The sequence below is a fragment of the Pygocentrus nattereri genome, chromosome 16, assembly GCF_015220715.1.
Source record: "Pygocentrus nattereri isolate fPygNat1 chromosome 16, fPygNat1.pri, whole genome shotgun sequence".
NCBI classification, from domain to species: Eukaryota; Metazoa; Chordata; class Actinopteri; order Characiformes; family Serrasalmidae; genus Pygocentrus; species Pygocentrus nattereri.
In genome coordinates, this window is record NC_051226.1 from 33,690,770 (window position 1) to 33,709,050 (window position 18,281).

At 43.1% G+C, this 18,281-nt stretch overlaps 1 protein-coding gene across 1 annotated transcript in view; it reads right to left on the reverse strand.

Moving 5' to 3' along the window:
• The window catches only part of tgm8 (transglutaminase 8), a 40,183-nt gene extending 22,788 nt beyond the window's left edge, over positions 1 to 17,395 (reverse strand). The window contains exons 1-3 of the mRNA XM_037545717.1: positions 16,609 to 17,395; positions 2,508 to 2,678; positions 76 to 318 (exon numbers count right to left, since the gene is read on the reverse strand). Of these exons, the coding sequence (XP_037401614.1) occupies positions 76 to 318; positions 2,508 to 2,678; positions 16,609 to 17,395 (1,201 nt within the window). The remainder of the gene's footprint in view (positions 1 to 75; positions 319 to 2,507; positions 2,679 to 16,608) is intronic.
• Between the last annotated feature and the right edge of the window lie 886 nt (positions 17,396 to 18,281).

The window sequence follows — 18,281 nt, forward strand, 5'->3', positions numbered from 1 at the left end:
TACTTTTAAACCAGGTACAAATTTGTACGAAAAGAAACGCAGAAATCAAACTAATAGTATGTTCCATTCATGTACCTTCACACCAGGGATTGAACAGAACAATCAGTGTTCCTATTGAGGTTTCTGTGCTGGTGGTAGATCCAGTCAACATGGAAAGCTTGTAGAGTCCAATGCTGGCATTAGCTGGAGAGTAGACAGTCATTGTAAAGGTTTTGTCTGTACTCCCGCTCAGCTCCATGCTCCATGGCTTGCCAAAGCCGCAGCCGGCCTGAAGGCCAAATGTTGACTTTGTGCCCTTCGCTTCAGATGCATTTGGACCTTAAGTATGACAGAGAACAACCTGAAGACACATCCAGCAGTGACAAAATAAGTAGAGACAATCCTTTCAGGTTAGTGGTACTCCAGAGCTTGTATTCATAAAGCTTTTAAGAGTAAGGGCGTTGATCTAGGACCAGATCCCCATCTAACCCACTGAGAGCTCAAGGATTTTGCTGCTTTATTGTGGTTTCTCAGGCTCGTCATGCTAAAACGTGAATTAAGATGAATCATCTTAAACAATTCTATAGGAATGCCTAACAATATCCCTATCTGGATGTATGTACTTTACTGATTCTTTTCAATCCCTTTTCTCAGTTAGTGCGTTTAAGTACCTGTTTTATTGAGGAACTTGGAATTATCAAGTTACCCACAGCTCATGTACAGTGGATATTCCACTCTGCTGCTGACATATTTAGCCATAGAGGATCTTTGATTCAACTTCTATTGGTAGATTTCACTCAGCAGCCACTGGCATATAATACTAGCAAATTAGCAAACTCTGCTTGCTGTGCTGTACTATATTAAACCCAAGAAAAAAAGAGATTTCACTTGGCTTGAGGTTTAGACTGAAGGGGCTGTCAATCTAAGGCCTTGAAGAGAAACAGACATAGGCTAATTGTGTGTAAACATTACTAACCTAGCCACAGCATACCTTTTAGTTGGAAAAGCATGAACATGTGAAGAGACAATTGCACCAAACATAATGAATCTATGTAATTATGTTGTATTCCACTAAATCTATAGGTTTGGATAATAAATGAAATGGATGTTTATAGGGACACTCTCTCATTGCAGTGCGTCATATGTGCTACAGTTGCATCCAAATAGTTGAATAAAATGATGCCTTCCTTAATTTTGACATGATGTTTGATCCAATAGGCATGTATATCCAGGTAATCTAGCTATCTTTTAGGGAGTCAGGAGCTAAAGATCAGACAAAATCAAGGAAAGCTGGTCGGAAAGGAAGATTCATTAAAGAGAATTTATTCAGAACCAGCCTGGCCTGACAACCCCTGCCACTATGGCGGATCTCCAATAAGACACTGCACCATTACATCACATACTCAAGCCCATAGGTATACATACCTAGATGCCACATTGGTTCCAGTCAGTCATCAATGGCACTGCCATTTTGGGGCAGTCAACATCGCTGGTGGACTGCATTCAGGACCATTACCGAATGGCCGTTTAGAAAGATAATGTCCAAAATTATACCGTTTCAGAAATATTGCACACAGAGAGCAGGATATGATTATATAACGAAGGGAACGCAGCGATCTACAGTCATTTATGTGTGATGTTTGTGTGTCGATATGGTCGTGTGGTAGGTAAGGCAAAAAAACCTGTTGATGTGATTGTTTTTCCTCTGGGTTTATATTAAGTTTCTCATATAATAGTCTAGTCAGGGGATGTAGTAATTAAACGACAGTGATGATTAATGGTCTGTAGGCAAGTTATAGATCTCCTTAATCTGTGTAGATATGCACAATGGATTAACGTTAGCACCTTCTTACACCACTCTGAAGTTAGCTTCTTATTGGCCAGCTTCACATTCAAATTTTCCTGGTGTGGCTTCAGGCACCAGAAAGTGACTGCTGCACCATTTGAGATGGAATAAGAAAACTCAAACAAGAAGCTGGTGAATAGGAAGCCAACTTGAGCTTCATCCTTCTTATCATGTTTTGGGGGTTTATTTTATTTTTGTGTATTAAGATCAGAAGTGATTCCCACATTGATGGATTTGCTGATGTGTGCAATTATGTTGTTTTCGCTAAACTCTGTTTTTAATATTAGGTGCCGAATGAATAATCTCCTGCTGGTGCAGACGACGAATTAGCACGGTCAAATCACAAAACAAATTTGGTGAAAAATGGGTGAGTAATAAGGAAGTTGTGGTCGAATTAATCCTGAGACTCAACACCTCAATACAAGTGAATTTGTTCACAAGTGGATCTTGACCTCTCCAATATGGCGGACGTGCAGACATATCACCTCAGATAGATAACAACAGACCACATGGCCCATAGGTATGTATATTTATGCTCAAGCCTTATTTATGATGTTACTATCAGGAACAGATCCTAGATCAGTGCTCCTGAATACAAGCCCTGGGTGGAGATGGAACCAAAGGCCCTAATCAATGCAAATGTACTAGCCTGTGAATGAATATTTGACCATAAGTGCCGTACCTGTCTGCACAACAAGTTGGAAGAAGTCCTGCTTTGGTCGGAAGGCTTGTTCTGCATGGAAGGTCAGCTGGAAGGGCTGCCCCCTCCGCACTATCAGCCTGTTCACAGCAATGTCATCAGTGCGGTGCTTTTGGTTGTTCTCTGTGCAGTGGAGCTGCACCTTGTGCACATCTGTGAGTGGAGAAGGAGTGGCAGGTTTGAATGATTTAAATCATTTTAATTAATATTAAAACTTTTCACAAAAATCTGAAATTTCATAAATCAAAATTATGCACCAACATAGCTTTTCTTATTATGGCTAAAAAGTTCATTTTAACTTCATCAAACCACAGGACATGTTTGCAAAATGCATCAGCCTTGTTTAGATGTTCCTTTACAATGTTCTGACACTGACTTTTGTGGTGAGGACACAGGCAAGATTGTTCTTCTGATGTTTTGCACTGTAGAACAGTGCACCAGCATTTCAGAGTACGTTCAATCGTACTAAAGGTCTTTTGCAGTCAAATGGGGTTCTTTTGCCTTTTTAGCAATCCTACAAGCCGTTCTCTCAGAAAGTATTCTCGGAAGGTCTTCCAGACCTGAACATGACCTCCAACATTCCTGTTGACTGTCATTTATTAATCACATTATAAACTGAGGAAACAGCTCCCTGAAAACACTTTGCTATCTTTTAGCTAGGGAGGTTTGAGGAGCCACAATGTTTATAATGCTTTCCTATTGATGATTGTCTTTTCCTATTGACCCTTCCTGGATTGGGGCCTTGTTGTGGCGGAAGGGCTTGTGTGGTCTAGGGATCTTCAGAGCTAAGTCGTCGGGAGCAATATGCTCCTGGTAGGGTCTCCCAGGGCGAACAGGTCTGGAGTGAAGACCAAGACTAACACGATCCAAAGTTTCTCCATGCATATCGTGCACAAAAAAGCGATGCAGTGCCATATTGGCAGTGGGAGATTGCGGGGAGGCCCTAGGTGGCCTAGGTCCCTGCAGCAGAAACTAGCTCTTGGTACATGGAATGTAACCTCACTGGGGGGGAAGGAGCCGGAACTTGTGCAGGAGGTTGAGAGGTACCAACTATATATAGTTGGGCTCACCTCCACCAACAGTGTCGGCTCTGGAACCAAACTCCTGGATAGGGGTTGGTCTCTCTCCTACTCAGGGGTTGCACAGGGTGAGAGGCGCTGGGCGGGTGTGTGGATACTTGTCCCCGGCTGGTGACCATGCAGTTGGAGTTTGTCCCAGTGGACGAGAGGGTCGCCTCAATGCGAATTAAAATCGCAGAGAGGAAAACTGACTGTTGTCTGTGCTTATGCACCAAACAACAGATCAGAGTATTCAGCCTTCTTGGAGCGAGTGAGCGGGGTTCTGGAAAGGGTCCCGCCTACAGACTCCATAGTCCTACTGGGAGACTTCAATGCTCATGTTGGCAATGAGACCTGGAGAGGCGCGATTGGGAAGAACAGCCTGCCCAATCTAAACCCGAATGGTGAATTGTTATTGGACTTCTGTGCCAGGCATGGATTGTCCATAACAAACACCAAGTTCGAACACAAGGATGTTCATAAGTGTACATGGTACCAGAGCTCCTTGGGTCAAAGGTCAATGTTCGACTATGTTGTCATTTCATCTGACTTGGGACCATATGTTCTGGACACTAGGGTGAAGAGAGGTGCTGAGCTGTCAACTGATCACCATCTGGTGGTGAGTTGGATCAGATGGCAGGGAAGACTGATGGTCAGATCCGGTAGGCCCAAGCGAATAGTGAGGGTGTGCTGGGAACGGCTTTCGGAGGCCCCTGTTCGGAATGATTTCAACTCCCACCTTCGGGAGAGCTTTTCTCATGTGCCGGAGGAGGTAGGGGACATGGAGTCTGAATGGACCCTGTTCAAAACCTCCATTGTGGAAGCTGCCAGGTGTAGCTGTGGCCAAAAGCTTGTGGGTGCCTTTCGGGGTGGTAACCCAAGAACCTCCTGGTGGACACTGGTGGTGAGGGAGGCCGTCAAGCTGAAGAAAGAGGCCTTTAGGGACTGGTTGGCCCGAAGGACTCCTGATTCAGCAGATAGGTACTGACAGGCAAAATAGGTGGCAGCTGCAATGGTGGCAGAAGCAAAATGTGTCAAATACCATTTCCCTGGTGGAGGTCACTGAGGTAGTTGGTAAGCTACTCAGTGGCAAGGCACAAGGGGTGGATGAGATTCATCCAGAAATGCTTAAGGCTCTGGATATTGTGGGGCTGTCATGGCTAACACGCCTCTGCAATATTGCATGGACCTCTGGAACAGTACCCTTGGACTGGAAGACTGGGGTGGTGGTCCCTATTTTTAAAAAAGGGGCACCGGAGGGTGTGTGCTAATTATTGGGGTATCACACTGCTCAGCCTCCCTGGGAAAGTCTATGCAAAGGTGCTGGAAAGGAGACTCCGACCGATAGTTGAATCTCAGATTGAGGAGGAACAATGTGGATTCCGTCCCGGCCGTGGAACAATGGATCAGCTTTTCACCCTCTCACAGATTGTTGAGGGGGCATGGGAGTTTGCCAACCCAGTCTACATGTGTTTTGTGGACTTGGAGAAGGCTTATGACCGTGTTCCTCGAGATATCTTGTGGAAGGTCCTCCAGGAGTATGGGGTGCCGGGGCTACTACTCCGGGCTATCTAATCGCCCGGAGTGAGAGCTGTGTCCGTATACTCAGCATTAAGTCAGACTCTTTCAGGTGTTAGTGTTGGACTCCGCCAGGGTTATGCTCTGTCTCCACTCTTGTTCGTGATGTTCATGGACAGAGTGTCTTTGCGTAGCCAGGGTCAGGATGGCATTATGTGCGGAGGCCAGAGAGTGGCATCTCTGCTATTTGCAGATGATGTTCTTTTGGCGGAATCACATGGATGCCTCCAGCGCTCGCTGGAGCGGTTTGCAGCTGAGTGTGAAGCGGTTGGCATGCGGATCAGCACCTCCAAGTCTGAGTCCATGGTCTTGGCCTGGAAAAGGATGGCATGCCCACTCCAGGTAAGGGGAAAGGACCTGCCCCAGGTGGAGGAGTTTAAGTATCTTGGGGTCTTGTTCACGAGGGACGGGAAGAGGGATCGTGAGATCGGCCGTAGGCTGGGACAGGCGGCAGCAGTAATGCGGTCACTGTACCGGACTGTAGTGGTGAAGAGGGAGTTGAGCCAAAAGGCGAAGCTCTCTGTTTACCAGTCGATCTACATCCCAACCAGCTCATGACCTATGGTGTGGGTAATGACCGAAAGAACGAGATTGTGAATACAAGCGGTGGAAATGAGCTTTCTTCGTCGGGTGGTGGGCCACACGCTATGCGATAGAGTGAGGAGCTCGTTCATCCGGAAGGAGCTCAGAGTCGAGCCGCTACTCCTCCGCATTGAGAGGAGCCAGCTGAGGTGGGTCGGGCATCTGATCCGGATGCCCACTGGACGCCTCCCGGTGGGGGTGTTCCAGGCACGGCCTACTGGGACAAGACCCCAGGGTCGTCCTAGGACCCGCTAGAGGGATTATGTCTCCAAGTTGGCCTGGGAGCGGCTTGGGGTCCCCGGGAATGAGCTGGAGGAAGTTGCGGGGGACAGGGTCATCTGGGATTCTCTACTCTCCCAACTGCTACCGCGACCCTGTCTGGACTAGCGGTCAACGATGATAGATGGATGGATATTGATGATTGTGAACAAGCCACAGCCCTAACAAACTAATTAAGGTCTGAGACCTTGGCAAACGTTTGAGAGCTCAACATTTCTCAACCCCCCCCCAATCTAAAATTGTACAAAACTAAAAATTTTGTGTAAAATGTTGAAAAGAATGCTGCATCTAATTTTTGCCTTTTGGGCATCAGTTAATCTTCTATTCACTAACTTGTGCATGCCACAGTATTTCCTGAGTTTGGTAGTTACACGATAAGGGCAAGTACTTCTCAGCTGAAATATATACACCTCATAATTCTCACATTAGTTACTGTTTTATATTAAACTTGCAAAGTATGTACCAAGCATTCCTTACTTATAAATACAACATATTTACCACAATATTCCAAGTACTGCTGTACATATCTGGCGTGTACTATGTATTTGCCAAGAATGCACTAGAAAATTATTTGTATGTATTAAATAGAAAGTACTTACCACAGCATAAAAGAAAGTGGTATCATATAGTATAGTTCACTTACGTAGCTCAGATCTGCACGCACTAGACATTTTTTGGCAGTTGAAACCTCTTCACAAGCGCTTAGTGTGTTTTGGTGGAGAATTAGAAGTGGAGGTTGCTTTTAAACGTTGCTCCTGCCCCTGCCCCTTTGACCCATCAACAAACTATTGTGAAGACGCCCTTTATCAGCGAATGATAATCTCTTCATTTATATGTATTCTAAAAGGCATACATGTGAAAAGATTGAAGTCTCAGGAATTCTAGGTGTGATATGCTTTCTGGGTGTGATGCACATGCATTTTCACTTTGCATGGATCTTTATCATTTCTCAATTATTCAGCACAACCACAAAACTGACAGCTGACCAGGTGACAGGAGCTTTAAGGTAATTTACAGATTTAAAAACCAGCAGCAGAGTTTTAAATGTTTTCTTACTACAGGTTTGGTGTATGAAGCTAAAGATCCAAGCTTCTCACAAAGCAGCTTTTTTCCATTTATTTGTAGAAAATTGTCACCTCCACTGAGAATCATCTAACACAGTAGCTGGTCAGTCTGTTAACAATTGTGATCTTCAGAAGGAATGGAAATGTATAATTGTGTGTCATCAACATAGCTATAAAAATTGATGTTTCCTAGTCACATCATCTAGAGGTAACATGCACAAAGAGAAAAGCAAAGGCCCTAAAACTGAGCCCTATGGGACGCCACATGAATGTTGAAAGATTTCCTAGTTAAACTGTATATTATCTAAACATATCTAATGCAAAAGAAACATGGATGTCAAGAGCATGGAACAAACCAGCAAAATTCCAGGCCAAGTGTTTAACCACTACGCCACTGATAAATAAAACTTTTTCAGTTACTTATTACTACATAAAGAGATTAAGCACTGCATCCTTCTCCCCAGAGCAGCAGACCTTCTTGTGGCTTTTGTAGTTACCCCTTGCACTACCGGGGGTGGCAGCAACTCCACTCTCCGCCCCTCTTTTGCCTTCTTACTGTGCTGTAGATGCCAGCACCATGGCTGCTTGTGCATCCTGGAGCTCTGGTGTTCAGTCTTGATGAACAATTCAACTGGCACCTGTTTGAAGTGTGGTAAAAGTGCTGTGGCAAACACCCCACCAGCAGTTATCTCTTTCAGTCCTTCTGCTGGGCTCTGCTGATGAGCCTCATCATGCTACCTCCTCTGCTGTCCTCACCAGGCTACCTTTTCCTTGCAGTCCATCGCCAGGCTCAGTCATCTTCACTATTTTGTCTTTGAGTGCATAGAAATGTCATGCTCCTCCAGACAGGGGTGCATCCCACTTCTGATACCAATGTGGAACATGCCACACACCCACCCGACTTCCCCACCACCAAGCACAAACAACTTACAAACTGAACTTTCTTACTGTCCAGCACTACTGTGGTGCATAGCCGCTCTGCATGGCTATGCATCTTGCATACCCATGGCCAAGCGAGCTTGTGGCAGGACTCATTTCGGATATGTTTATCATGAGTAAAAGAAGAAAAGTTAGACTTATTAAAAAAAAACTTCAATAAATTCAACCAAATTTCTGAAGCATTTGAAAGAAACAATTCAAATACATCAACATTCAGTTCAAAGACTTTTGCTGAAAGCTTCATACAGGCTACAGCAGCAGTACCAGCAAAGAACAACAGCTTTTCTTTTCTGTTCCATCAATAAATAGAATGATTGATTTAAAAAGCAAACCTATGGCATGGCCATAAAAAAACTATTCCTTTCCCTCTACATATGTCTTTGTTTGAAATCCTTGAGTGAAGCAGGTTTGACTTCTCTAGTGAAAGTCGAATTGTTAGGTTCAGTAGTTGCTTTTGCAGCAAACCTGTTTTGCTGTTTGTCTTTGCCCCCATTCTCAAGTGACATGTTGCAAGAGATCAGCTAGATTAGGAGATGTGATGTGTGATACAGTACCATATGAAAGACACATTTTCAAAATCTATTTATTTGTGTAGTTTGTGTTTATTTACTGAGAAAAGTGTTAATATTTTAATAAACAAAATTTATAGATTAATAATTAATAATGATATATAAAACAGTGATTTTCTGGATGTTGGTGTGTTTGTTGACCCATTTCCAAGCCTCTCCTCGAGGAAGCCCAGTATTATATGTAGTTAAAAAGCAGCTCCTGGTTTGACCAATCAGTGCTCAGTAAATTGAGCTCATGATGTAATTGATGATATTAACAAGTCTCTGTGGCGGCTGTGAAGGTGTCAAGGAAAAATATAGACCCAAGAAATTCTTGTTACTTTTTATTGTTTTTATGTTTATTTGAATTATGCATACGACTTTATTCTAATGTATATCTGCTGAGGTCAATTGTCTACAAATTTGCTTAGATGCCTAAAACTTTAGCACAGTACTGTAGATAATTGAGTTTAATTCAAAAACTGTATAGCCATTTTGGATATAAAGAAATTGGTGATAATGGAAAACTATTTCTCTCAGAAAGGCAGTATTAGTTACTATAATAGTACTGATATTTCTTGTATGTGTAAAGCCCAGTCTTTACGTATATCATTAAAAAATAAATAAATAAATAAATAAATAAATAAATAAATAAATAAATAAAAAGGTTTATACACTCTGTATGTTGGACTGATTTGGCTTTTCATTCATTTAGTTTAAAAAAAAAAAAAAAAAAAAGGTCTTCGCCAACGGACTATGAAGATAACAGTTTGAGAGTGGTCCTTTCTGATGTCTCTTTTCTAGAGGTTGGAAGCCAGTCTGAAAATGTAGAAAGTTGCAGCGATTGAGCAAACTTTAGTCAAACCTGTTCTGACCTTTCCTCAAGGGAAAGGATGCCAAGGGCAATGAGCTCGTTGAAATATGATGCTCTAAGAATGATGCGATACGCCCTTCTTTGCAACGTTCCAACTGTGTTGATAAGGATCAGGTAAGTCCAGCTAACAGTTCACAGGAACTGCTTACTCCAATTTTGGTCTACTGTAACCAGTATGTATGGCTAATAAGTCAGTTGCGCAGTTTGCTTGCAGTCATAGCATTTACTTGCTCATTCCACTGAAGGTTGTGCTGGATGATGAGCCCTAGTACTTTGATTTTAGACGTCAGAGAGAGGGGAATGTTGTTACTATGAAAAGTTGGTGGATTTATACAGAACATTAGCATGATCAAGCGCTCCTTTTCATAAGTGGGTAGAAGGCTGATGCAGTTGCCTGGACTCCAGCAAGCTCATCTTCATATTTCCAGACTGAGGTAGCTATGTTAGAGAGCATCATCCATCAACATGATGGAAAGTATTGCGCTAAGGAGAGCTCCCCAGTAGAGTCTGGCTGCAGACATACACGTTCAGACAGATGCATTCTCAGCCCCAGTGATGTCTGGTGCACATGCACTCTGTCCCAATGGCATGTTAACTTTTGGCTTCTTCTGCTTAGCGATATCATCACAATCAATTTTACGTCCATAACACTGCTAGAGAACTACACTGTATTGCCAAAAAAAGTATTCACTCTTCTGGCTTCACACGCATATGAACTTGAGCGACATCCCTCTCTTAATCCATAGGGTTTAATATGATGTTGGCTCACCCTTTGCAGCCATAACAGCTTCAACTCTTCTGGGAAGGCTTTCCACAAGGTTTAGGAGTGTGTTTATGGGAATTTTTCCAGAAGCACATTTGTGAGGTCAGACACTGATGTTGGACGAGAAGGCCTGGCTTGCAGTCTCCGCTCTAATACATCCCAAAGGTGTTCTATCGGGTTGAGGTCAGGACTCTGTGCAGGCCAGTCAAGTTCTTCCACACCAAACAGGCTCATCCATGTCTTTATGGACATTGCTTTGTGCACCGGTGTGCAGTCATGTTGGGACAGGAAGTGGCCGTCCCAAACTGTTCCCATAAAGTTTGGAACATGAAATTGTCCAAAATCTCTTGGTACTGAATCATTAAGAGTTCCTTTCACTGGAACTAAGCTAAGCGATACTTTTTTAATCCCACAGACATAGAAACTCCACCTCCGCATTTATCATGGGCTGTCAGCACTGGGGATCAAACCGGCAACCTTCCGGTCACAGGGCCAGCTACCTAACCTCCAGCCCACGACTGCCCCCTAAGAGGCTGAGCCCAACTCCTGAAAAACAACCCCACACCACAGCATAATCCCCCTTCCACCAAACTTTATACTTGGCACAATGCAGTCAGACAAGTACCGTTCTCCTGGCAACCGCCAAACACAGACTCGTCCATCAGATTGCCAGATGGAGAAGTGTGATCAGTCACTTCAGAGAACACGTCTCCACTGCTCTAGAGTCCAGTGGTGGCGCTTTACACCACTGCATTCCACACTTTGCATTGCGCTTGGCGACATAAGGCTTGGATGCAGCTGCTCAGCCATGGAAACACATTGCATGAAGCTCTCTACACCGTTCTTGAGCTGATCCGAAGGCCACATGAAGATTAAGTGATACTTTTTTTTAATCCCACAAACAGGGAAATTCCACCTCTGCATTTAACCCATCCGTGAAGTGAAACACCACATACACACTAGTGAATAGACACACACACTAGGGGGCAGTGAGCACACTTGCCCGAAGCGGTGGGCCTGTCCACAGTGCCTGGGGAGCAATTGGGGATTAGGTGTCTTGCTCAAGGACACCTCAGTCATGTGCTGTTGGCCCTGGGGATTGAACCGGCAACCTTCTGGTCACAGGGCCAGTTCCCTGATCTACAGCCCATGACTGCCCCAAGTTTGGAGGTCTGTAGTGATGGACTGCAGAAAGTTGGTGACCTCTGCGCACTATGCCCCTCAGCATCCGCTGACCCCGCTCTGTCATTTTACGTGGCCGATCACTTTGTGGCTGAGTTGCTGTCGTTCCCAAACGCTTCCACTTTGTTATAATACCACTGACAGTTGACTGTGGAATATTTAGTAGTGAGGAAATTTCACGACTGGACTTGTTGCACAGGTGGCGCCCGATCACGGTACCACACTGGAATTCACTGAGCTCCTGAGAGCGACCCATTCTTTCACTAATGTCTGTAGAAGCAGTCTGCAGGCCTAGGGGCTTGGTTTTATACATTTGTGGCCATGGAAGTGATTGGAAGACCTGAATTCATTTGAATACTTTTGGAAATATAGTGTACATTAATTTAACTCCCTGTTTAAAAAAGTCATAGAACCCATTGAAACCCATGCATTGTAGATTTTCCTTTTAGGTACCCAAATTGCCTAGAATCAGTGAACTTAAGCAGCCTTTGAAAGGGAACATATTCAGTAATTTTAGCCAACTGGGAAGTCAAAGCGATGGGTTGTAACAGAAGGGCGAGTGGTGGGGGGCTAGACCCAAGTGCAGACAGGGAAACCTGTGCACCTGTGAAGGGTTTAAAATGGACTAAAACCATAATATTTTAGTAATAATTAGAATGTAATTCATATAAATGGCATTTAATTAGTGTGGATGGGAGCTTTGTAATGCTTGTGCATTTTTGGAGTGAGAGCGCTCAAAAGGGGACCAAACCACACAGATGCTGATCCACTACACCACCAGAAGGCACAGGTAAAAGGAGAAAAAAAAGCACCACCCCTAAAATTCAGGAGTGAAAAATCACAGGCAAAATTAAAAAGAAAAGTAACCAAAAACAAGGCATTTAGACATGAAATTAGTTTAATTATCATTCACCCTTTTCTTCTTGACTTTGAGAGGCACCTCTCTCTTTTTTTTTTTTAAGTTTTTGGTATAGAAAGGACCACGGCATCTTTCTACTGACCATGAACAATGCCCTTCTTGAAAGAAGAATGTAAAATACACACACATTATACACACACATTATATCCACAATATGGATTGCGTCTGGGCCAGGAGTCCACACAACACTTACATTTATCTAACTCAGATTGCCATGTGTCCAGTTTTGGATAGAAGAGTCTGGTTTTGAGCTTGGGTACCAGGTTAGTATGGCTCACCAGACTTGAAAATGTCCACTGAGTCTCTGTATGAAGACACTCAACTCTTTGTAAATGACGAAGTGCTGTTCCAGCTTCTTCACTGCACTACTCTCTCACAGCCCTCTGATCTGTGTAAGACACACAGACTTCTCAGATTGAGAGCAAACAATATGCAAGCAACAGATGATTGGATTTGGGGGCCGAGGCCTTTACCACTGGTTCTATATAGCAGAAGTGAAGGATGCCTGGGGTTTGGTATGTTAGTGAAGACACCCTGAATGCTACAATACAGGTGGCGGACCCTGGAAAGCTGGTTAACGGGATTGCAATCAATCAATCAATCAATCAATCAATCAATCAATCAATCAATCAACCTTTACTTTGACTCGGAAGTACATTGAGGGCAACCCTCATTTTCAATGTAGCCGAGCATTTACAAAAACAGGGATTGACATGACAAAGAAAATAATAACTACATTTAATCATTTTAAATTAAAAGAAAATTTAAAATAACAGTGAATAAAAGATAAAAGTAGATAAAAATAGAACTTGAGATTTTAAATGGTAAGAAATTAAGATTGAAATAGATAAGAAATTAGTAAAGTAATAGTGCAATACCACAAATTAAAAAAGTAATCATAAAAACTTAAAATAAAATGAGAGGAAATAAATAAATAAATAAAAAGATAAAAAACTAAGGAGAACTAATACAAAAATAAAAGTTACGAATAAATATAATTAAGTAAAACAGGTGCAGGCTGTCTGTAGGTGGTTTGATATTAAAAGTTTAAAATGACTGAGTGACACCAGTGACCTGAGTTTTAGTGTTTCCTGTAGTGAATTCCAGCTCACTGGTGCACTGTAACTAAAAGCAGATTTTCCCAGTTCTGTAAAAACTCTTGGTACCTGGCAGCTGATCCAATTACTAGAGCGAGTCTGATAATTACTGTTATTTGTAATCATCAATGAGGTGATATATTCTGGCAAATGACCGGACAGTATAAATAAAAATCAACCAATGTGTTTCCCTTCGTACCGTTAAAGAGGGCCACCCAACTTTTGCATACAGCTCACAGTGGTGAGATCTGTACGCATCTCCAGTGATGAACCTCAGGGCAGAGTGATACACTGCGTCCAGTAATTTGAGAGAGCTGGAGGGAGCATATTTATAAATAACGTCACCATAGTCCAGCACTGATAAAGTTGCTTCAACTAACCTTTTTCTGCGTGCATGGGGAAACAAGACGTATGTCTATAAAAATAACCCAGCTTCTGTCTGCATTTACTGACTAGTTTATTTATGTGTGGTTTAAAACTGAGTTTATCATCCAGCCATATGCCAAGGTATTTATATTCCGTGACTCTCTCAATAGTGGATCCTGCCAGGGTAGTAATATTTACAGTACTAAAATCAGTATTAAAAGATCTGGAAAACAGCATGAACTTAGTTTTCGTGGCATTTAAAAATAGTTTGTGCTTATATAACGCCACCTGCAGAGCATTAAATGAGCTCTGTAATTTTCTTGTTGCAGCATGAATAGAATCAGCTGAGCAATATAAAATTGTATCATCTGCATAAAGGTGAATTTTGCAGTCTGAGGTTGAAGCAGAGGTAGCTATATCATTTATGTAGATATTAAATAAGACTGGACCCAAAACTGAACCTTGTGGTACACCTTTAGATACAGATACCAACTCTGATTTATAATTATTCAATGCCATGTATTGATTTCTGTCAGTGAGGTAGTTTTGGGTCCAGTCCAGCGCAGTTGCATCAAAGCCAATCTTTTCTACGTTCCGTAAAAGAAGAGTGTGATCAACTGTGTCGAATGCTTTTGTTAAGTCAATAAAAATAGCTGCACAATGTTTCCTCTTGTCTATGTCTGAATAAAGATTGTTTAAAACCAGTGTCGTAGCAGAGATAGTGCTGTGACCTTCTCTGGAACCAGACTGATATTTAGATAAAACAGAATTTTCATGAAGAAATGATTTCAATTGCTGGTTCACTAGAGATTCTAACATTTTTGCTAAACATGACAGTTTTGAGATTGGCCTATAATTATTCAGATCTGTTGTCTCACCACCTTTATGCAGAGGAATTACATGAGCTGTTTTCCAGACCCTGGGAATTCTGCAAGATAAAACTGAAAGATTAAAAATGTATAAAATGAATTCTAAAATAATTGGGGCTGCGAGACGCAATAAAAAGGGGTCCAGCCCATCTTCTCCAGTGGCTTTTCGTGGATTAATTTTAGCCAGGGCATTAGCAACTAAATATGGAGAAAATGGCTGGAGTGAGAAAAGACCATGAGTTTTAGAAACAGTAGAGCTGAGATCAGTTTTATTCAATGGGTTTGTGCTATTATCAAAGATGTGGCCGGCTGCAGCAAAATGTGAGTTAAAGGCTTGACATATTTCCTTCTGGGCAGAGATCAGCTGATCGCCAACTAAAATGCTTGTTGGAAAAAGGGGGGAATTATTTTTTAGAGAATTTACTATTTTCCAGAAGTTTTGAGGGTTTCTAGTGCTGGTGATTAAGCTGAGGTAATATTCTGATTTAGCTTTTCTAACAGCAGAGGTACATTTATTTCTCAGCTGTCTAAAGGTAAGCCAGTGGTCTCTCTCCCCTGAGCGTCTAGCATTTGACCAAGCTTTATTTCTGGCCTTAAACAATGAGGAAATCTCACCCGTAAACCAGGGACTTGATCTGTCTCTGACTCTTGACTTGAATGGGGCATGTTTGTTTACCACTGTTAGAAAAGTTTTACTGAAGTGGTTTAGTGCCCCATCAACATCTGAGATTTCTAGTGTAAGGTGGATTTCACTCATTGCTAAGTCAGAAAGGAAAGCTTGCTCATTAAAATTATTAAAATTTCTTCTAACCACCAACCGAGAGCCTGTTTTGTTTGTGCAACTGTTTCTAATGCATCCGATGGGACAATGATCACTTATGCCAAGTTCAAAAACTCCTGAGGCAGTAATTTTGTCAGCTTTATTGGAGAGTATTAGATCTATCAGGGTTGACTTGGTGGGTTCTTTCAGATTTGGGCGAGTCGGTTCACTGATTAACTGTGTTAGGTTAAGATTGCCACATATTTCCTTTAAGTGATCGGATGCATTAGAAAGCCAGTTGAGGTTAAAATCACCAAGGACCAGCAATTCAGAAGCACTAAATTTGGATAAAAGATCTGCTAATTCCTCGACTGCAGAGTGTGGGGCAGAGGGAGGCCTGTATATCCCAATTAAAACAAAAGAGTTATTTTTTCCGAGTAACACCTGGAGGGCTAAAAACTCATAACATTTTTCTTTGGATACTGCACATAAAACATTAGCTTGTAAATTTACTCTGGTATAAATAGCAACTCCCCCTCCCCTTGAAACTCTGTCTTTTCTATGGAGGATAAAATCATTTAAAGCTATATCTTCATCAGTGGTACAGTGTCTAAGCCAGGTCTCTGTTAAAACTATTATATCAGGATCAGACTGTGCAGCCAGGATTTTAAGATGATCCATTCTATCTTTTTGTAGTAGGCTTCTAATATTCAGATGGATTATACCTAAACCTTTTCTTTTCTTAAAACTCTCAAGACTACTCATTGGGTTATCAGTACAATTTTCTTGGGGGTTTATGGAAATTAGGGATGGCTTAATGCTGATAAGATTATCGCGATTAATAAAAACATTAAAATTATGCGGATTCTTGGTATTTCTTGTAAAAATGCTGGTCCTAGGTCTCCTACTATTAATGACTACTGGTATGATTGAACTTGCATTGTAGGTCTTGAGTTGTCATTTCAAATTAAAAACAGAGTAAAACATATTATGTCCTAAAATCTGAGCACCCAGCCTATTGGGATGAATCCCATCAAATCTGTAGAAGGAGGGGCGGTTCCAGAAGAGGTTAAAATTGTCTATAAAAGTCAAACCTTTGGAAAGGCAGGTATTCTGAAGCCAGGTATGAAGGTTTAAAAGTCTACTAAAATTACCTGAGCCTCTTCCTAGTGAAGGAATTGGTCCAGAAATAAAAACAGATTTACCACAGTCTTGTATGGAGGACAGCAGGCACGTGAAGTCCTTTTTTAACAGTTCTGTGCTCTGGTTTCTGATGTCGTTACATCCCACGTGGATTATTATCCTCTCCACTGAATGGTGTTTTCTTAAAAGACTGGGAAGCTGCAGCGTAATGTCAGAGACCTTTGCACCAGAGACTGAGTGGACAGCAGCTGAGCGATGCTGAATGTTCCTGACAATCGAGTCGCCAACTATGAGGGTGGTTTGTTTAGGCCTGCGGGCCTGTCGCGGGGGTAAACGATGCGGTCGCGGCTCGGTGATCAGTGGTGTTTGATCGGCAGTTTCTTGTGGGGGTTCAGGCTGATCGCTCAGGGTGTGGGTCTGGGAGGGAGCTTGGCCGGATGGTCTTCTGGAGGTGGGGATGTCCCTCGGAGCTAAACCACAGTTCTGAAGGTCAGGTGTGGCTCGCTGCCCGGTGGAGTTTTTGGATGGAGCAGGGGTGAAGTTGATGGCTGGAGAGCTCACTCTGATGGGTGTTGTTGGATTGGCATCATCCAGCTCTTCCAGTACGGAGAATCTGTTGCTTATACAGATCTTCCTAGTTGTCGGGTGGCGGGCGGAGCGCCTACCATCCCGCGAGCGTCCACCTGCAACGGACCATGGCTCGGCCTGGCTCGGCGTGGAGCAGTACACCTTCGTGGCCTTAGGCTTAGCTCCGAGTCGAGGCCAATACTCCTCATCCCCCGCAGCCGAAGCAGCCGCTTGAGGTAGACTGCCGTCTAATCCAGCGCTGATCGCCTGAGATGTTGCCATCATAGAGTCAAGGAGATCCTCATCGTCTTTAATCTAGTGGAGCACCGAGATTCTTCCCTCGAGTTCCGCGACCTTCTGGCTCAGCCACAGACAGCTACTACAACCAGCTGGAGAGCTGAGTGGGGCCATGTCTTTAGACAGTCCGGTAGGTTAAAAATAAATAAATAAATAAAATGTGTTTAAAAGTTAACAGGCTAGTCAGCCTCGTGCTCTCTCGGTCGCTCACTCTGACGTGCTCTCTCGGTCGCTCGCTCTGACGTGCTCTCTCGGTCGCTTGCTCTGACGTGCTCTGACGATACTAGCAATGCTAGGAGGGCGAAGGCTAACACAGGCTAACACAGGCTTCCTCTAATCATAGCACCAACAGCACCAACATGACCTTCATAAAGGGGCAAGAAGGCAAGCTAACATGCCAGACTGTGGACAAGTTAGAAATGTGTTTGATGCAATACAGAAGCTAAAGTGTAATCTTGTTTTTAATGACAAATAAATTGATACTTTTTTGATCCCACAACCGAGGAAATTCCACCTCCGCATTTAACCCATCCGTGAAGTGAAACACCACATACACACTAGTGAACACACACACTAGGGGGCAGTGAGCACACACTTGCCCAGAGTGGGGGGCAGCCCTATCCATGGTGCCCGGGGAGCAGTTGGGGGTTAGGTGTCTTGCTCAAGGACAACTCAGTCATGGACTGTCGGCCCTGGGGATTGAACCAGCAACCTTCCGGTCATAGGGCCAGATCCCTAACCTCCAACCTAACCCACGACTGCCCCAATGCTTGCCTTCTTGAAAGTTATCCCTCCTTTTGAAGTCTTGGCTAACAGTTGTACAGTCAGATGCTTTACCATTTTGACTTACTGTGATACAAGGCCTCCACAT